The sequence below is a fragment of the Eurytemora carolleeae genome, unplaced genomic scaffold (assembly GCF_000591075.1).
Source record: "Eurytemora carolleeae unplaced genomic scaffold, Eaff_2.0 scaffold254, whole genome shotgun sequence".
NCBI classification, from domain to species: domain Eukaryota; kingdom Metazoa; phylum Arthropoda; class Copepoda; order Calanoida; family Temoridae; genus Eurytemora; species Eurytemora carolleeae.
The window spans coordinates 162638-185036 of NW_019396145.1; the positions used below are offsets into that span (position 1 = coordinate 162638).

The 22399-nt window shown below is 31.4% G+C and overlaps 1 protein-coding gene across 10 annotated transcripts in view; it reads left to right on the top strand.

The window, feature by feature from the left end:
- Positions 1–5467: 5467 nt before the first annotated feature.
- Positions 5468–22399, top strand: part of LOC111696300 (uncharacterized) — a 33612-nt gene continuing 16680 nt past the window's right edge. For all 10 annotated transcript variants that reach the window (XR_002764040.1, XR_002764041.1, XR_002764046.1 and 7 more), the window contains exons 1-11: positions 5468–5575; positions 7910–7972; positions 8761–8846; positions 11261–11373; positions 12481–12522; positions 12882–12956; positions 14720–14795; positions 15759–15815; positions 19367–19472; positions 21248–21361; positions 21538–21776. Coding sequence is in view for 1 of the 10 variants with exons in the window: in XM_023465870.1 (XP_023321638.1) it covers positions 5491–5575; positions 7910–7972; positions 8761–8846; positions 11261–11373; positions 12481–12522; positions 12882–12956; positions 14720–14795; positions 15759–15815; positions 19367–19472; positions 21248–21361; positions 21538–21776 (1056 nt within the window). In the remaining 9 variants the exon portion in view is untranslated. The remainder of the gene's footprint in view (positions 5576–7909; positions 7973–8760; positions 8847–11260; positions 11374–12480; positions 12523–12881; positions 12957–14719; positions 14796–15758; positions 15816–19366; positions 19473–21247; positions 21362–21537; positions 21777–22399) is intronic.

The window sequence follows — 22399 nt, forward strand, 5'->3', positions numbered from 1 at the left end:
ATTTAACAGCTTTAAAAAATTCGAAATTGAAATGGATAGTCTAGGGAACATACCGTATTAACCGTCTATGTCCGAACTTAATATTTTTCAAAATATTTTTTTAAATTTTAATTTTTTTTAGAAATGTTCCCTCAGGAACAGAACTATTTTTATTTTTGCATACAATGCATAGTTTTAGAGATAGGCCTGGACAGCTGTCGATATCGACCGCTTCGTCAACGTACGGGATTTTAAAATGGCCAAAATCGACTGCTCCAGAACAAAGCAAAGTTTGTATTTTTTTTCTTTAAAAGTAAATATATCTATAGTTAAACATTGAAAACAGCTTGTTTGTAGTTTGTGGTTCAAATATCTTGACACACGTGGACGCCTAAAAGAGGGGGGGCAATTACCCCCCCCCGTCCCCCTTTTATAACATTACTCATCCCCCTCCACTTTCATAATATTACTCAGCAGTCAGCCCTGGTTAAGTGAAATCTTGGGGGGTTTCAGACCCCCAAATAGTTAGGAGCCCCATAAAAAAGTTTTAAGTCCCCTCTGTACAAAATCCTGTATACACCCCTGTTATCTTCTAGAACTAGTTTTCATAAAATTTATTCTAAGTATTATATATACCGTTCAGAAATTATTCATTTTCTCCCGTACATTACCATAAATCATGTTTCCTTCCCATCCCGTCCCTCCCTTCCCATCCCTCCCTTCCTCCTATAGTATATGTTTAACGTTTATGGATCATGTATAATATGTATATTTTATGATTTTTTTTTATTTCCCTGCAGTGACACATGAAAATTTGTAATTTGTTATATTTCAAAGCATTAAAATGTCAAAATTCTTTCAGATAATTCATTTTGGTACTTAATTTTTAGAAGACAGCCCCTGTTAGGTAAGTTTAGCAATCCCGGGCACAGGAAACCTTTTTGCTGAGTTTATGTGCCGATGGCAAAGTTGGCGGGTAAAAAATTCTGGACTTTTTATGTTCACCATCGGTTTTAGGAGACTTAATGTTTGTAGGGGGGGAGGGGGCTAACCCAAATTTTTTTGTTGTATTGTATAAACCTAGCTGACCAACCAACTGACGTCACCAAGACGTCAGGGCGACGTTGTCTCTAGTCACCGCGGTCAGCTCATTTAAAGTAATTATTAAATCTAGCAAGACAAAATTTTACACTTAAAACAAGTTTTAAAGCATTGATTTTTATCTTAAAGCTAAAAGAATTTTGTTACTTATTCCCGCACATTTAAATTTTTGAACTTTTTCCTTTTTAAAGTCAATTATTATTAAAAGATTATTTTTTGTACAGTCTTTGGCGGGCTTCGAACTGGGTTCCGTGGGGTTCGAACAGGCTTCTGAGGAGGTCGAACAGGGTTCTGCTAACTACCTGGGTTCGAACAGGATATTGCGGGGTTCATGGTCCCATGGCCCCCCTCCCTCTTTGGTGTTTCAATGGATTTCATAATAGAGTTTAAAATAACTCCGGGAATGGAACTATTTGAACAACAACATTTCACTGAGCTATATATCATATTGACGAGAACTGAAGAAGGACATGAGAAGGACTAAACTAACTTAAATTTCTCTCTACAGAACTCATGTACACCACAAGTACTCAATGACATAAGAACAGCCAATGGTCACAACCGACCTAGTTAATCTATATCATCTATATAATAGGAATATCTTTAAAACATCTCTGTACATTTATATATATTTCAGGATGAAAAATGTCGTCTTATGTGCAATCTATCTTTGTCTATGTTCTACACCCATTTTTCAAGGGCTTTTAAAAAATATAGTTTTCAGATCTGTAGCTTTAGTCTGGGCTATTTAAGATTATTTCACATACTCGGTTTTTTATCTCCCTGCACCCTAGCTTATGCATAAAAAAATTTCAAAAAAATCCTTTAATTTTCTGTTTATGAAAAGTCAAAAAATTAGTAAAAAAAAACTAGAGAGGGGAGCCAAACGCCCCCGTCTGTTTTTTGGTTAAGAGCTCCAGGTCGTCATCATTGTTTCATGCACTGTCATGTTTATGTTTCAAGTTAAATTCATGCCCTAGAAACTTAATATTTTGACATATTTTGTTGCTAATAAATTGAAAACCTACAAATTTGAAAATTGTCAAATGTTTGCAGTCATTATCATCGAATTCTCTTTAAATAAAGAAAGAGAATCTAAAAATTGGTCAATTCCAATTCCCCCTTAGAAATACGATCACTTTATATACAAGTGTACAGTATTAGATACGTAAACATATCGTGATGTATACAACCGACCACTCTATTAATTGAGTCACGGAAGTTCGTAGTAAGATTTTGACTCCACTGGAGACCACTGGAGGGAATTGATCACTGGGGTTTGAAAAAATACTTTTTACAATTAAAAACTTTACGCAGGGTGATTTACATTCCACCGGAGGGATTCAGATATCTTTCCAGGGCGTTTATAATTCCACTGGAGGAGTTCAGATATATTTCCTAGAGGTTTATAATTCCACTGGAGGAGTTCAGATATATTTCCTAGAGGTTTATAATTCCACTGGAGGAGTTCAGATATATTTCCTAGAGGTTTATAATTCCACTAGAGGGATTCAGATATCCTTCCTGGAGGTTTATAATTCCACTAGAGGGATTCAGATATCCTTCCTGGAGGTTAATAATTCCACTGGAGGAATTCAGTTATCCTTCCTAGGGGTTTATAATTCCACTGGAGGGATTAAGATATCTTTCCAGGCGGTTTATAATTCCAATTTGCATCAAACTTTTTAACTCGGAAAAAAATCCAGTTTTTTAAGTAAAGAGAACCCCTAAAAAATACGTAAAAATACGTAAAATAAAAACCTTAAAACTTTGAGATATTACTTGGTATGAAATTTACGAAAAAAATACGTATTTTTAGGTTTGCATCAAACTTTCATTCTCTAAAAAATACAACTTTTTAAGGTAAAACCCCCTAAAAAATACGTAAAATAAAAACCTAAAAACATTTCTTGGTATGAAATTTACGAAAATATACGTATTTTTAGGTTTGCATCAAATTTCAAACTCTAAAGAAAATACAACTTTTTAAGTAAAGAAAACCCCTAAAAATACGTAAAATACATAAAATAGAAACCTGAAAACTTTGAGATATTACTTGGTATGAAATTTACAAAAATATACGTATTTTTAGGTTTGCATCCAACTATTTAACTCAAAAAAATACAATTTTTCCAACTCTAAAAAAATACGACTTTTTAAGTAAAGAAAATCCCTAGAAAATTTCTTGGAATAAAATTTACGAAATTATACGTATTTTTAGGTTTGCGTCAAACTTTTAAACTTAAAAAAATACAATTTTTTAAGTAAAGAAAAAACCAAAAAATACGTAAAAATACGTAAAATAAAAACCTCAAAATTTAGAAAAATTACTTGTTAATAGATACCTTTCTGGAAAACCAAAGCATTCAAAAAAAATTGTTTGGTTCTTTAACCAAAAGTTGAGCATACGTATTTATATGTAAAAATACCTATTAATACATATACTTATATAGAAACTTTGGCATTTTTAGGTTTTCAGGTTAGTAGGGTAGCAAAAAAAATATAGTTCAAATGATCGCTAAAAAGTAGTTGCTCATTTGAATTATATCTTTTTGTTTTATTTAAAATATTTTTTTTCCTCAATTGAACTATACTTTTGCTTCTTTGAGCTATTTTTTGCTCATTTGAATTATTTTTTGGTCATTTGAACTATTTTTTAGCTCATTTGAACTATATCTTTTTGATCATTTATTTGCTCGTTTGAACTTTTTTTTTAGTATAACTTGAATTATTTATCTTGATCATTTGAACTATTTTTTTCTATTAACTGAAAGCTATGTTTTTCTCCGAACTATCTTTTTTCTCATTTAAACTATTAAATGTTTCATTTGCACTATTTTTTGGTCTTTAGAATTATTTTTATGTCCATATTTGAAATATATTTTCGATCATATGTAAACTATTTTGTGATGATTGTTTGACATATTTTTTTTCATGAAATATAAAAATTTTAAACTGCATTAGTTCAAATGAGTGAATAGGTCACAATGTGTTGTTTGAAATACAGGAATAAGGACGTCATTATCAGTAGTTAGAATGGTTCAAATGCGGTTCCACTTTCATTTTAAAAATTCTACGTGGATATTTTGGCCGATCAATATAAAAAACTGAAAATTCTTATTGGACGGGATTTTGTAGTTATACCCGTCCGAAATAAAAAGTTTTATTTAAAGCAAACTACAGTTAAGAAAATCTATATATAAATTTGTCTTGTCTGGGTGTTTTTCTGTTTGGGTGTCTGTTTGTTTGTATCCAATAAACGTCAAAACGGCTAAACCGATCGGGCCCAAATTTTGTGTTGGACATCACGTGACCACAGGGAAGGTTTATGAATGATAAAAATGAAAATAAAAATGTGTTTTAAAGGTTTTTAATTTTGTAAAAAAATTTAAATTCTTGAAAATCCGCGAATATTTTTAAAAATCTGCAAAATTTTTTCTTCTTTGTTTTAAAATGTAAACAAAAAGAACCATGTTCACAATTTAAATAGAAGATCTAATTAGAAATTTTTACAATAATCATCAAATATTTCACTAAATATCCCCTTCACCCCCCCCCCCCCCGAAAATTGAGTTGCGCTTAAATGTTGTGATGGTACCGTGCTCATGATCAGTGATCACCCTTTAGATCACATGATTCGTTTCCTAGTCTCCTAGACTCCCTAGTCTGTATTAGTTAGATCCAGATCTCAGATATAAGTGTACATCTGTTCACTTACCCACAATTCCAGGGGGTATTGAACACATTTCGAGAACTCAAACTGTACATCTGTCTAAATGTACAGATTACATAAAGTGATAACACAAGTAAAGTATAAAGAGCCTAGTTTACCCGACAATTATAACAATTTTTAATTTCATCTGTTTATCAAGTAAATCACGATTGCAGTATGAAAAAAATTCACTCTTGTCGTCAACGGCAGTATAATTGAGAACCCAGCCGAACTTGCAGGCAGGGTTTATGATATTTTTTTCGATCTTCATTGCCGTTTTAAGTAGCCTTTTAGTATATATATGTATGTATATGTATGTATTTGTATGTATATGTATGTATATGTATGTATATGTATGTATATGTACGTATATGTATATATATGTATGTATATGTATGTATATGTATATATATGTATGTATATGTATATATATGTATGTATGTATATGTATGTATATGTATGTATATGTATAGTGATGTATGTATATGTATGTATATGTATGTATATGTGTATATAGTAGTATATGTGAAGCGAAAAATTCACATAAAAGATTATAATTGGACCAATCAAATATCGGAAAACGATTATTTGATTTTATAATCTACGCATATATAATATAATCCTGTTCAATTCTTATAGCTATAGCTTTACTTAAATGAGTTATATTCTTTTCAGAGTGTTGATTTGAATTCTAAATTATGAGGGAAAATAACGAGGACGAGGAGAACCAAAACCAAGGGAAGGTACAAGATCAAAATGAGCGAACCAGACTTTTGCCTGAAGGTAAATTATTCACTCCAAACTATATCATTGTGAGCAAAATCAAATTTATGCGGAACTACTAACCTGGTGTAAAACGTTGCAATCTTTTAACTCCTATGTTTGATCCTAAATTCAGCTGGGAATGGAGAAACGCAACAAAAAAACTCCTCTGAGAAGGGAGTTTTGATTGAAAACATTAAAGATTTTAATTAATTGTTCAGTTGGATTTGCAAACGAGCAAATCAATCTTTATTTAACTATTTCTCTAGATTATTGGGAAAATTATGAAATAAAACTGTAAGGAACTGTAAACGTAATTTTAAGTGACCCCCCATGTTAAAAACTTGGTCAGATTAAGGTTTAAAGGGTACCGTTGTAAATCTGGTATTGCCAGTTTTGCATGAAGGCTCGCTTGATATTACGCGTGTAGTCCTTTTAAATAGGTTTTGTATTAACGTTTGTTGATTTATTTAATAATAGAGGTTTTAATCCAGTAATAGGAAAAAATATTATTTTGCAATACATCCGAACTCTGATTATTTTTAAACCTAAAACTTTTCATTATATTTTAGTTAAGGGATAAGCATATTTTTAGATTACCTTGCACTATAAGAAAAATGGGCAATTTCTTTTTCACGCAATATGTTTTAGCGATCCTTACAAATGGCGATTTTGTTACAGAAACGATTTTAAAAGCTTAAACCCGAGAGAAAAAAAATGGCTTTAGCGGCCCAAGGACTGTTTTAAAATACGACTAAATTCTAGCAATTATTACAAAGTAAGATTTTGTTCACGGCAGCACTGTTCACGGCAACACTGTTCACGGCAACACTGTTCACGGCAACACTGTTCACGGCAACACTGTTCACGGCAACACTGTTCATGGCAACACTGTTCACGGCAACACTGTTCACGGCAACACTGTTCACGGCAAGACTGTTCTAAAAAAAATTCTCTCAATCAATAATATTTTGTTTCAAACTTAAACCTGTTTATTGCAATCCTGACAATTTTGGTTTGTTTACAATTGAAACCTGTTAAAGTAATTCTTACAAAATAAAATTTAGATTCAGGCTTAAAACTTATCTTAAAGTAAGATTTTGTAACTGTTTCTTGTCTAAATATTTTCTACTAATCTGCTAAGACGATTTTCTAGAAAAACACCTGTTCTGGCAATCCCTAACTAAAATAAGATTTTGTTTAGGGGCAACATTTTCTAACAATTCTTTTAATAAAACGATTTTGTTTAAGCAAACCTGAAAAATAGCAATCTTTAACTATATTCAACCAACCTGTTTTTGCAATCCTTACAATCCTAAACCAAATAGGATTTTTTTTAACCATCTTCCCTACTCATTTTCTACGATTGTTCAAACCTATCTTATGATAGAACACACAGTTCTGTTGAATGTAGATAAAAAATTAGCTTACCGAGAACATTATAGACGAATATATACAGAATTGTTTTATAAACTGAGCACTAGCCACTAAACTGTTCTGCATAATAACACGAACTATACAAACCATTATATTTACACTAAAACATATTAAGAATATAGCGATTAGCGATTGTTCTACGGTTTGAATAAAAGGGAGATAGTCTTTCTGAGGCTTCTCTGCCTCCTATGGCAGATGTATTCTCTGGCGTCCATTCGGTCTGAGCCTCTCGTCCATACTGATTCTATCTTGAGTTCAAACATGGCAAGTCCTCTCCCTCCACATTTTAGAAACCCGCTGGCCTAGTTGTTGGCCTAGATATATGCCACGCTGTTTACGGGTGGCTTGGGTTCTATCTATATATTCCTTCTTCTTCTTATAACAACTTTATTCAGTACAAAACAAATCGACAATAGTATTTTTCATTTATAGAATCATAGAGAAAAACGTCTCGTTCTACCTATTGCCGTACCGAGCTGCTTTTCGCACAGCTCTCCATTAATTAAGATCTGATCAAAATAATTTGCAAGCGTAGTTGCAGACTTTTCATCTATACATCTATATGAATAAAAGAGAGGGAAAAAAAACAAAGCAACAAAAAGGACATAAAATAAAAATCTAGAGTACTGGAAAACCGAAAAAATGGGAAATGACTTTTCATCTATATATTCCTAACATTTAAATACGGGGGCTGTGTCGACTGTCCTATGTACAACAAGAACTTTAACTTGTGGGGCAGTTTCAACCGCCCTATGTCCAACACGAACTATAGACAGTGAGGCTGCTATGCTCACATTACTGACCAAATCTATATTCGGCAGTTTACTTAAAATAGCTGTAATGAACGTTCATTATTGACGGAATATTGAATAAGTTTGTCAAGTTTAATGTCAATGTTAATAATTTGGTTAATTCCAGGTTCTCAGGGGCACGGAGAGGATCGAACAAACTTTTTTCTTTCTCCATCTTTAAATTCTATAGGTGAGCTAATAATGTGAAGGGATTTTTAGCATAATTATGAGTGAATTGGAGTGTCTGCAACGTTGTACTATAGGTCAACACTTTTTAGACGTGTTAGATGAAAATATTTAAGTGGTCAAAAATTTCATGAACGAGGTTGAAATGTCGAGTCGAGTCAAGAAAGGTTGAAAAGGATAGAGTTGTGATTTGTAAAGAACTCCTGGTTTCGTTTTCAGAATCACTTAAAATACTTTGATATTCCCGCAACTAAATTTTTGTAATATTTAAATTTTATCGCATCTTGCATGTGTGATGAATTTGTTCATATAAATGCAATGCGTTTTAGGAATAAAATAAAATTGAAAAGAAGTGTATTCTTAATGATTCAGGTTATTAAATTGGGCTCAATCCTGAAACAGGATCGATTCGTGAACCTCCATCCCCATTAGACTCAACTGTGCAAATTTTATAGCAAATTCTATTTTAAAATGAAATATAGATGAAATATTTGTTTTAAATTAAAAAGATCGGAGTATAAATAAGGCAAACAAACCCTTATCTTCCACCTAATATCCAACCCCTTCCTGAGCCCTTTCCTATCTTATCTTTTGCCCCCTTTCCCTTACTTTGATACCCCCTCCCCATTTTATTCCTCCTAGTTCACCTGAACAAACATGAACGTCTCCATGTCTCAAATAATGATTATGAATTGTATTCGGTTTTTTTAAATTGCAAGACATCATTATATTGCTCTGTGAATCTCATTTTGTACATAATATCATGTTCAACATTTTGATATTTTGTTTCAGGAGATATTCATAGTATATCAATGCCAGACAATCATGTTTATCCTTACCTACCCTCTGCACAGGAAACTGTTTATCCGCCTCCTATGGTAAGTTTAAGAGACCCATATAATAAATTTTTTACTGAATATTTTTTTTTTGTTGGTTTCTTAAGACTTTATTTGTCATTTTACAATTCATAGTTTCTTTAATTCATGGAATTGCCTCCCGCTACCTAGTGTCTAATTTTGCCTTTTTTTTGCTTTACTTGATACCCACTACTATCACATTAAACACTGTCACATTTAATTCATTTTTGATCCATTGTTACATTTCTTTTCCTACATGGTTATCCATGCGACTTTAATGACTACCGAAAACTCTTTGAATATACAGTTCATCCCCAGGCCTTAAATGTTTCGACGTAAAATTTTACTTAACCCTTCCAAATCTCTTTGTTGCTTGAAAGTTCAGAGACAAATGATTTAAAGAATGAAATCGTTCTTTTTCAGGGAATAAATAAATCGTTATTTTGTTTTATGGACGAAAGTTTTCAGGCAATTAATAGTTAACCTGCTGCAGGGGCGAGTTTTTTAAAGAAACAAATCGTTATTTTGTTTAGGGACGAGTAGTTTCAGGGAACAAATTGTTAATTTGCTATTAGTGGCACAATCTAAATTAAAAAGTCGTAATTAAGCGATAAAAAGTCGCCTAATCAGGTGAAAAAGTTGGATGGCACCCGAATAGGCGACAAAAAACGCTTAAGATACATCGCTTATTTAAGAAAAAAAATCGCTTATTAAAAAAAACATCGTTAATTTTCAACAAAAAATCGCGCAGAAGAAGTTGGTGACTGCCAAATAAGCGACACAAATTCGTTAACTTTCAACAAAAAAGTCGCTTATTTTTAACATAAAAACACATATTTTCAACGAAATCCCTTATTTTCAACAAAAAATCGTTTTCATTCAACCAAAAAATCTCTTATATTTGACAAAAAGCTGGCTTATTTTCAACAAAAAAATTGCGTATATTTAACAAAAAAGTTGCTTATATTCAACCAAAAAATCAACTCTTAATCGCCTATTTTTGTTCTTAAATTGCTAATGTTCCTATTATTGTTCCTGTTCCTAATACTGTGTCCGACCCACCTGAAATCCCTGTCCAAATCCTATATTTTTGTTCCTTATTCCTGAATAATCTTTTTTATTGTTCCTAAATCCCTGTCCTAATCCTTTAATGTTGTTCCTAATTCCTGGACAATCTTTTTTTTGTTCCTAAATCCCTGTCCTAATCCTTTAATTTTGTTCCTATTTCCAGAGCAATCTTTTTATTGTTCCTAAATTCCTGTCCTAATCCTTTAATTTTGTTCCTTATTCCTGAACAATCTTTTTATTGTTCCTAAATCCTTGTCCTAATCCTTTAATTTTGTTCCTAATTATCAATTTTTTTGTTCCTAAAAAATCTTGCCCCCCCTCACTTAAATCCTGTGTCCGCCCCTGTTGATTTTTAAATTAAACTGCAGAAGAAAAAAAGTCAAGATGTGCAGTGTGCCGATGAAACAAAACACAATGCATATGTCGTCGTATACTTACATCGTTGGTTATATCTATTTTTAACAAGCTAGAAAAATATTTTTTCGTCCTTCATAATGATTCAATTTTTCAATAAATATTAGTTATTATATTTCCATTAAATAAGAAATAATCAAAAAGCTTGAAATTGAAAAACACATGTGATTTATCAAATTGGGAACATTTTTTGCCTCGAAATATCAGGGGGGGCGAATGTCCCCCCCCCCTGTATCCGTGCCTGGATAAGCCCCTCACCCTCGGGAAAAAATTCCCCCGATCCTGAGCTTCTCAATCGTTTCATCCAATCCGTCATAATGTTGTTCGATGTATGATTTGAAGATTTGTTTATTTTCAATATGAACTATTTAGCAAACTATTTGGAACGTTAAGCAAATAATTTGAAAAATAGAACAAATCTGTAAACTTTAAATCTTGATTTCCCTCTAATTTCTGTGAGAACTGCTGTCAAACATTCACATAGATCACAATTTGTCGCAATTAGAAATAATCAGCTGATTCATAAACTGGTTTGAACAGGAGTTTTTGACTACCTGCATGAAAATATACGATTTTAAATCGCTTATTAGGCGATTTTCAGTCGTCTAAAATGAATTTATTTCTAATTCAAAAATAATAATTTAAAATCTATTAAAATGCAACTGATAGTCATGATATACTACTTTTGTCCTTAATTTCACATTTTTAGTTTTAGACGATTTAAAGATGCAAATTAGGCGTCTTTTAGTCGTCTATCATGAAGTTTTTTTTTACTTCACAAATAACGATTTAAAAGCGTTTCAAATTCAACTACAAATTGTTTATTCAGCGACTTTTTGTCCTTAATTTCACTATTTTGAGTTTTTAATTAAGAGTGCAGGGAGAAACAAATCGTTATTTTGCTTTGATTTTTAGTTTCGGAAATCATGTCATTAATTTGTTTCAAACTTTAGGGACGGAAGATGTCAAGAATCCGGACGAACTCTGTAAGTATTCTGAATGACGATGGAGACGATGTAATTGCTACTAGCTTTGGCCCTGTTGTAATGGATCATGCTCCCAGCAGGTTGGATACTAATATTTAAGTTAATATTAGTTAAACTAGGTACAGATAGTTGAACAACTTCTCTATTCTGTGGTTGAGATTATGCTAAATATTATATTTTAAAGATTTATTCACACACAAAGATATTAATACATATATAAATTTGTTTAAACAAATTTTTTAATATATAGTTTTACAAAAGAATAATATGCAAAATTATGCACAAATTGGCGACATTGGTCTTATTGATCCTTTCTCATTACATAACATATTTATCATTTAAGTTATTATGTAATCATCAAATCCTTCAACATATAAGTTTTCAATCAACCTAGTTATTCTAGTTTACATATATCTAGCTATTCATTAATTCCAAACTTCGTTGAAGTTAATTCAGCCACAGAAAGAAAGTGCTTCAGGGGTAACTATAGTTCAAGGCGCGGTAACAATTGAAATAGCAAGGAAAGTAATTATTTGGGCTAAAATATTTCATTAGTCAGTAAAATTTAGGAAGAAGAATAAAGGATATTTTTGAGACGGACAAATAAATCAACAGCTACAGCGCCTAGAGAAATAACTATTGAAATACAAACATAGATTTGGTTTTTGAGACTATAAAAGATAAAATTGAATGGGCCAAAAATGGATTATGGGATTGAGGCATGGGACAAATAATAAATTATTACTAAATTATTATAATATGGCATTTGTCTCAATTAATTGTTTGGATAATCTGTAGCGATTAATTTTAGAAATTTTTATGGAAACATCTGAGTATAATCTCTGTGATGAGGGAAACTACTAATAATTATTTACAAACACTTAATCTTATTTTACTTTAGCAAGGGTCCAAGAAATCCTAATACCGATATTGTCTACTAAACTTCCAGATATTTTGTATGCAAAATTGATCAAGTAAAATTTTCAATTTGTTGAAAAAGAAGTTGTACACAATATTATCAGTTTTTAGATGAAAATACGTGAATATATTATATAATGCAGAGTGGGTTGTTATTGTTTTTCCCAAGGAACAGTTAAGTTACTTAACATTCCGCTGTTTGGGTAATCATGGGCCAGAACTGTTGATAATAGGTGGTGAAAAGATAACTAATAAAAACTAATGTTCAGTAATCTAGACTGGTTGCTTGGATGGTTTCTCGCAATAATAAGGAAAGCATATAATTGAGAAGTGGGACCCATAAATTGTAAACCAGCAGAGAACGGTTAGACTAAAGTTTTGACTTTTAATAGTCCAATGAACAAAGCTATTGTGCACTTAATAAGTTAATTCTCAAGCATGTGGTTTTAAACTTTTTTGTTTTATAAAATCATTAAATACACATTAGATTGATTTAATGTCGTCTCCTTATTCTACATTACAAGGTTCCTACTGTAAATTATTGAAATTTTTCTGTAATTTATCAATTTTACAAGTCAGTAATGAGTTTTGTAATTTGTACGCATTGTAAAAGGTTTCATTTATTTCCATGAGTTGAATGGCAAGCTAATTATATAGTTTTCTTGTAAAGTGGAGTTCTGTTTACTGCGAATAATTTCTTCGTCAAGTATTTAAGTTTGGAGGCTCTGGAGATGTTAACGATCAGGTATTCTTATACAATATCTTTAAAGAAATGTTGTGATCCTTTATTTGAATCGATCACAGCCTCAACCATTTTAAGCTTTATCAGATCAATAATGTGTTAAGATATCATCGTTTTTCTAGCCTGCAAAGTGTTTCATTCTCACAATTTTCTCATTAGTTTCTGTAGCAGAAATCCGCATCTCACTTTTATAGAGAACTTTTGTAAATAAAAACCGACAAAAAGAAATAAACCACGTTTTTTAAAAGGAATCGTTGAAAATCTTATACATTTTTGATCAGACAACGCTTTTTAGGGTCCTGATATTATGTATAAGTGGCGGATTATTAAATATTACGTTTACGGTTCCTTTAATATGTATATGCAGTGTTTTAAAGTCTATTATCCGACTCTGTTGAACTAATGGTTTCCTTTAACCCATTCGAGTTTTTTCATATTTTTAAAGCCAAATGATGTCAGAAAAATTAAAATGTTGATTTAGGAATCTATCATAAAAATACCAACAAAAAGTTGACTCATTATAAAAGTTTACTTATATAATTCATGATCAAAAAGAAATCTGAAACCTTTATCTTTACCAAATAACAGAATTGAAACTTAACTTTAACTTCATATATGAACCATTCTTTAAAATAGTATGTACTTCTAGCTATAAGCGTCTCAGCCCATACATTTTTTTTCTTCAAAGTTCACTTTATCCATGCAGATTTATTTCTTAGAACAGCTAATGTCGATAAGATGATATGTTGGACGTCATTAGCTTTGGTTCAGTTTGGCTTGGTAACCTTGGTTTTGTTTGGCTTGGTAACCTCAAAAAGACAAAAGAAAGGGTCTTAGGGGGGTTTTATATTTTATCTAATCTACGTTTGAGCAAACAATTTATTATTTTCCCCCAAGGCCTCTCAGCATATTTAGGAAAAAATTCGTTATATATTGTTATTTTAAAATCTTGCGTTACAACTTGGTATGACGCATCATAAAATATGTCAAACTACTCTAAATTTAGAAGCCTTGCAAATTTGTTTTGAAAACTTTTAAGTTTGTCGTCTTTTTTTTCCATGTCTCGTTCTACCATTACTCTCTATTACGGTAATTTCCACCAAATTCCCTTCAGACTTTCGCCTAAGACTATGGTTTGCAGTGAAGAAAAAAATGTTCGCGAAAATTTTTTTTCTTCGCATATCATTTGCTCACAAAAAAGCTAAAATTTCGCAAAAAAAATAATGCAAAAATTTCGCAAAAAAGTTACCTTTTTCAGCTATCCTTTGCTATGGAATGATTTTGATATTTATATTGAAACAAATCTAGAGTAAGCTTGGGTTTAAACTTAGTGTTTAACAATTCTTGCTTAAAAATTCTTGCTTGATAAATACTTGTACTTTAGATGTGATAAACTTTTGTGTCAGTTGCTCAAATACTTAATACATTCTCAATTATAGCTTTGTTTCTTGCTTGACCAGCCTGTGGATCTTATCTTTTATTTTGAATGCTAATTTTTAGCCACCAGACTTCTTAAAGAAACCCTACCCTCTCTCTGCCAGGAACTCCAACCTTTCTAAATCTAATTTTTGTGGAACTTTTCAAGATAATTTTTGATTAAAGGACCAACTGAAAACAGTTTCGGTTAGTTCCGTCTCCCTGCCATAAAGTGTAAATCAAATGATGTTATTATAAATATCCATTTTTACATGTATGATTTATGGCTAAATATATAATTTGATTTGATTTATTGAAAAATTAAATCTTTTTATGAAGAATAATTTTAGGTCTTCAATGCAGACAATTGTTATTTTGATAACTCTGTTGTCCACTAGAACTCCAATTCTACCCCCGTCAAACAAGGTTGGTATATTTCAGTAAAAAATATATATACTACAGGATTACATTAAAAATCAAAGAAAGTTTTTGATCGCCATTTAATTTTGAGTTCCACCTAAAAGAATGTTTTGAATTCTAATAATTTCTTTTATTGTTTCTGCAGAAAAAAAAACAGAAGTAACTATTAAAGAGAGTCCACAGTGGCGGATACAGGATTTAAGTGAGGGGGGGGCAAGATTCTTTAGGAACAAAAAAATTAATAATTTGGAACAAAAAACCGTGCTGGAGGCGAAAAATTTTTTTGAGTTAAAAGACTCAAAATGAGTAAAAATTAGTGACTAAAGACTAAAAAACTAGATTTTTAAGTTTTAGGAACAAAATTAAAGGATTAGAACAGGAATTTAGGAACAATTAAAAGATTGTTCAGGAATTAGGAACAAAAATAAAGGATTAGGACAGGAATTTAGGAACAATAAAAAGATTGTTCAGGAATTAGGAACAAAATTAAAGGAATCGGACAGGGATTTAGGAACAATAAAATGATTGTTCAAGAATTAGGAACAAAAATATAGGATTAGGACAGGGATTTAAGGTGGGTCGGACACAGTATTAGGAACAGGAACAATAATAGGAACATTAGCAATTTAAGAACAAGGATGAAGACACTCTTCAAGGAAAAATAGTTCCAAAAATAAAATTAGAGTAGCCAAAGTCTGATTGAATGATTGATTGATCACCAACTTGAATTTCCTCAAAAGGCCTAAATAGCTTCATCTGCGAATTGTAAATCTTTATTTTAATTCCAGCTTAGTACAGTCATGGTTGGATTGTGATTTGGTCATAGGGCATTCCCGAAAGTTTGATTGATTGATTGATTGTTTGATTTGGCGGAGAATTTGATATGTTGATGATTTAGATAATATTTGGGTTGATTCTTACATGTAAAAGTTTATTTTTTATGAATAAATAAAATAAAATGTTTTCTAGGATCGAGTCCTAGTGGTTCTACAAGGCCTTCTAAGTGGAGTTAGGGTGTTTTTACAGGTATACATGTACACAGTGGAGATGTAGGTCAAAATCTACAAAATTTTATTTTACTTCCTTTACCAAGGGAAAATTATAAGAAAACTTTTAAGTTTTATTTATTTTCCACTTTATTTTATAGAAATTCTTAAAAATAATGTTTTTTCTCGACCCTTTGAATGAGATGGGGAATGCAGACGGCCATAGGTCACAACATTTCCCTCTTACATGCCACATATTATCTTTTTTTGTCTCCTGGCAGCCATAAACCACAACCGCACAGTCTTCCATGCCACAGCATTCAAGTCTTCCGGCTGTTATTACTTTTTTAAATGATAATATAGGGCATTGAAACAGCAATTTTTAAAAATCCTGCCACATTACGCAAAAGATCATATCTTTAAGAAATTTTAGAAGTTTATTAAAGATCAATGAATTGTGTGTCAGTTTATAAACTGCTTTACATCATCACAAAGAAAATTTGACATTATTTTGCGCATTGTGGGCACCGAGACAAATTGGTTGGGGTAGTCTAAAGAATAAGAAAAGATTAGAAAAAATCACAAAATTAACCGTCATTACCAATTACAGATTTCCTTTAAACAGTGCAAATTTTCGGTTAAGGGCGACCTTTGAACTTTAATGAGTATGTTTTCCGGTAAAGCAAAAAGAGATTAATTGGTTTGTTTGGTAAAAATTGGAAGGAAGAAAAGAGATAGGAGGAATGATCTAGATGTGATGTAAATATGTTTGAAGGTGGGGGTGGTAGCTGTTGTATCTTTCCTATCTATAACCATCCATCTAAAACTTTCTCTCTCCTCTCTGTTATCTGCCAATCTGGTTGTTTAATGAGCACTATGATTCCGATGATTTATTAATGTTTATAATCCACGATCACATAGGTAAAACAAACTCGCTTAAAGTAAGCCAATTGAGAGAGGCTTAGTGGGATTTCTTAGCAACACTACATGATGGTGTGTGTTCTTTTTACCGGTCGGGCTTGTACTACTTAAAATCCAGGGTGCCCAACTCTAAATTGTCAAAAATCCACCGAAAGGCAAATTTTTATCCACAAAATCCTCAATAAATAATTAAGAAATCCCCAGAAAATCCTCAATTTTTCCTACAGAAAACAGCTTTTTTAGAGTTTTTTGGGAGGGTTTATGAGAGTTTTTAACATTTATTTCTGTATCTGATGCAATTTCAGATCTCTTTACTGCAGTGCAAATGTTATAGTTTCATTTAAAACTCTGAAACACAAAAAGATTAAAAGTCACATTACACACTTCGAAAAAAATAGTTGCTTACAATTCAGAGCTCATGTTACATACTTTGAAAAAAATTGCCAAAAAACTAATGTTAAACCAATTAATTCCAAAAAATAGTTTTTTTGATCCTATAGATTAAACAATTTTCAAGATACCGATATGAAAACAAATGAGCGTCAGTGGAATCTCAGACATCTTCAGATTGTAATATTTTGAGAAAAAAAAAATTACTACTGACATTTGTGAATTTTTTCTACCTTTAAATTAATTTTCTCGTGGAAATTTTAATTTTACAGAAAACTTTATTTCTAAAAGTCCAGATTAACAATACTCATCTAACAAACTGACAATATTTAAATAAAAAAAATGTAAAACTCAACCCCCTTTCAGAGAGATATATATGTTACAGGAAAACTTTCCTTTAATTTCGAGACATGTTTTTCATTAATTTTTGACAGAATATCAGAAATATCAGAATAAATATTAAAATCCCCAGAATATCTACAAATCCCCAAGGGGTTTCAAAATCCCCAGATTTGGCACTTCTGGGGATTTAATCCACAAGGTTGGGCACCCTGTTAAAATCCTGGTTCGATTTCAGGGTAAAAATAGCAAATAACAATTTACAAGATAAACAAACATAGATCTAGATTGAATGATAAATTGATAAATTGATACATCATTAAATTAATGATTCTTGTTTTGGGATATAACCACCCCTAAACCAAGCCAACCATTTAAAACCACGCAGGTAGAGAAAAGATAGAAATCCAAGCGCCAGATACAACTGGTGTATATAAAGGTATTCTAAGAAGGCATTCATGAAACAATAATACATCATTAAATCATAATATTTTGTTTTCTAGTTGTCATTTGTCATGTAAAAAGGTCGGCAATAATATAAAACTGATTTTATAAGTAAAATCCCAAACTGTAAGAATCCCAAATGAATGTTAACCAATGTTGGGATTGGAAGGATTGGGATGAGGACTAGGAAGTTGGAATAGGTTGGACAGGGATCAATTGGAAATAGACAAAATAGGTTGGGAATTGGGATGGATACCAACTAAAGAGGAAGTTGGGATTGGGATTCAATGAATGTGAGGATGATAAAAGGGTTGGTAAATCGGGAGTTGGAGTAATTGGGAAGATTAAGTAATGAATAGATGTTCTACGGGGACCACAGTATTGGAAAGAGAATCAGCAAGATATAGAAGTTCAGAACAGAGATACAGACATAATAATATACGTGTGTAAAGACTAGGGAGAATATGTAGTTTAGTGGGTACAAATGTTAATAAGGGGGGAAGACGACATTTTGGAAGGAATTAGCGGATTACTGTTAAGTTGGGATAAGAGAGAGAAAAGAGTATAAAAATCATCATTAGAATCATTCAATACTCTGAAACATATGTTATGGTGCATCATTTTCATTGTTTATAGTGTTTTCAAAAATAAACCATTTTTTATGAAAGATTGAATTTATTTTTGGGGAAAATAAGTTTTGCAGCTTACATTAAAAGGAATTAATTACATATTTTGCATGACGTAACTTGATTTTTGAAAATCACAATTTCAATGCACTAAAGGAATTGAGTTTTTGCCACAAACTAAAATCTTCTGGTCCCAACATCTTTGCAACCCGATGGTGCAAACCTTTGATATTTCAAACTTAGATTATTTTATCTATAAGTATTAATAGTTTGAAATATCTAAGGTCTACAACATCGGATTACAAAGATATAGAGATTAGAAAATCATAATAACTGCCGGAAGACTCAAATATTATGGCTTAAAAGAACGTATGGTTGTGACTTATGGCTGCCGGAAGACAAAAAAGCTAATATATGGCATAGAAGGGAAAATGTTGTGGCTAAAGGCCGCCTGCCTTCCTCGCTCTTTGAATTCATACATTAACAATTGCAGCTTGTTAAAAATCTACTTTTATTTTTATACATTTCTATAATCATTTTCTGTAATTTTTAACAACTTAAGAAATATTGTTAGCATTTATATGTTAACCATACACACACAATCAGAAATCAATCAGTGGTTTATGTGGTTTATTCATTGGTATTTTTAGAATCTATTAGTTATGGTGAGAGAATTAATCGGCAAAATTGATATCTTGAAAATATTGAATTCCTTTTACCAAGACATTTTTGTCATAAATTAATGTATAATAATTGTAACCGTTAAAATACTTTTTGTGTTGAAAATCTACTCTATTTATATTTATGATAAAATTGAGTTTTAAGAATCCCTCATTCACTTTGAACAGAATTCTCGCTATTTTCTATTTAGTTTGCCTGCCTCTCCTTCATGCCCCTGGGGGATGCATTGACGCTGGTATTTACAGAGCCACTCTGGACTATTATCATTTCAAAGATTATCCTAAAAATAAATATAGGTAGGTTTTATGTATCTTACCAACATCATATGTAGGTCAAAGGTATCTAAAATCAATATAAAGGGTGTTAATAAAAAAACACAAGATGGTAAAACTCAAAACTAACCAACAAAATCATATAGAAGATGGCCAAAAACCTAAAAAAATTAAAAACAGTTTTCTATAAGACTAATTGGTGGAAAATATAATGACATATGCACCTCAACCCACATTGAAAAGACAGATCAAGGCTTAGTTACTAAACAGTGATTAAGCCAGTGATGGAGATATTATAAAGTAGCTTTTTCTCAGGTAAAATTCCAAGTCTAAAATCCATTTCACAAACAACTCTTCTATGTAATACAAAACATGCAAATTACATTTAAAGTTTTGTGTTTTGACGACCGGAAGGTTAATAAAAAAAAACCAGCAACTTCAAAAAGAAAAATTGGTATGGGTGAATTTAATGATCATAAAACATGGTCATGAAGGATGTGAATATGTTTTCCTAATTAAACTATGTAAAAAAATAACTATATAAACATATAAAACATCCAGATTAAAGCCATAGTTAAGTAATGGGAAGCACAAAAAATAAAAATAAACAAACTCAAAATAAAAATAGTGTCCTAGGATGATGCTACATTCTAAGGAGATGAAATTTCCTTACAGGCTGAAAGAGATTTTCAGCTCCACGCTGGATTACATAATTTGACCACCAAAATGGCAAATGTTTTGCTTTACAAGAACTTTCTGGGTATTTTTGTATGTGTTTATTGGCTTTTATCCCTCATCAACTTCAGTTTGTTTTAGATAAAAATGGGAGTCAGATCAATAAAGGAGACTAATGAGTGATTCAATCTTTGTATTTATTATTTTTAGTTTTAATAAATCAAAATTTTTGTGGTTTTTCTATTAACAGGTATTGTAAAATCAATACAGGTAGGTTATAGGTATCTTAGTGATAAAATAGGTAAGTTATAGAGATCTAAAAATTTTATAAAAAGTTTACAGGTGTCATAAAATCAATATAGGTAGGTTACAGAGATCTTAAATTTAGCCCTATCTCTGCTGGGGTACTTGAAAACCAGGATATGCTGGGGGGGGGGTCAATTTGACCCCCCCCCCCCCTCTAAATCCCATGTTTGATGCCCAAATATGACAAATGATACATCATTGGAAAGCTCTTGTGCTCTACTTTTAGATTCTGCAAAAAAATTAGCAAATTTGCAATAATTGAATTTTTTTTTGCAAAATCCCGTTATATAGTAAAAATGTTTGCAAATAAAAATTTGTCCAAAAAATGAAAAATTATACATTTTTGAAAAGCCCTTGACCATGCCATTTCAAATATGCAAAATTTTTTGCAAAATTTTAAATAACCTGATTTTTAATCAAGAAAAACTAAAAATGTGCAAATTTCCTTTGACAGGTTGTTTGCAAAATTTTGCATTTTTTTTTCGCAAAACTTGTGAAATTCGTTTCCTTATGTCAAAGGCTTTCCAAAATAGCTAAATTTTATCAAAATCTGACAAGTAGAAGTGGGTCAAAACAAAGATTTAGTTTGCTACAGGAAAAAACAGTCATTCAGGCAGTGTGCCTGAGGACTCAGGCAGTTAGTATTAAAGCCCGGTTTTAGGCCTAAAGGGAAGGCTTTGGGTATGTAGGAAAAGTCAGAAAATTTCAACAGCCTCAGACCAATACTTTTTGAGTTATGTAAAAAAAAACTACAGGGGGGGTCAAATTGACCCCCCCCCCCCCAGCAGGAATAGGGTTAAATTTGAAAAATTATTTAGGATGGTGGAAGACGATATTTGGAATATTTCTTCTAAGTGGAATGGTTCTTTGTATTCAGCCCCCGTTTATATTTCACCCTCTTCCTCCGTCTAATTCGTCTTCAAATAACTCAGGTCAAGCAAATTCAAATTCTAAACCCAATTCAGCATTGGAAAAAAATCCTTAAATTTTTATTTTGAACATGGAGTTAATGATATGATAAGTATTTTTATAGTCTAAAATTTATTATAACTTAAGGGACTTAACTTATAATAAGTTTTCTTTTTATATGACAAATTTCTTTTTTTAGGCTTTGCTAACGAGACTGATTATTCGAATACTACATTCCAACCTCTTGATATTTCCACAAAATTCACTACTCAACCATCATTTTATAATCAAACAAGCAACCAATTCTTCAACACTGAATTAAGTGAACTCAATCTTAACCATACAGCAACTTATCCTAAATACACAACACCTAATCCCCAATACACAAATACGCAAAATATAAACTCCATCTTCAATCGACACTCCGATGCTCCTAAAGTAAGCTTTTTTATCATTATATAAGAACTTTTCTTGTAATTGTTGTTTTAAGTTTGAAATTTTTCTTTTACAGCAGCCATGGTTTTTTCATACATTATTAAAATTAACAATTTATAATTTAAATTATAATTCAATTGTATAATGTTTTATATATATATATTTATAAAAAAATAGTTTAAAATCGAAATTGTTCTGAGGCATTCTATCCGAGCATAGACCTCCAGGGCTATAGTAAGTTAAAACAAAAATTTGATTGGACCAACACCCAAACAATCAGACCAGGGGCGTATGTAAGAATTTTATAGGGGGGGGGGGAGGTTAAATTCGAATTTTTCTTTTACCTCCCCCCCCTAGAAAAATATCTACCATTTTATCATGATGTACATCAAATTATTGGTATTAGTTTGGTTTGACTTAGGTTGTAAATAAAGGCTTCCTTTCCTACCCTTTAGCTTTCACCTTACTTTATATCCTTCAATATATAGTCATTAATTTTACATTACCTCATTAGTTTGATCTGTAAAAAAACCTTGATTTATTTTATATATATACACATATAAACATATACAAATATATACACATATGCATAAACATATACATGTACATATACATATACATATACA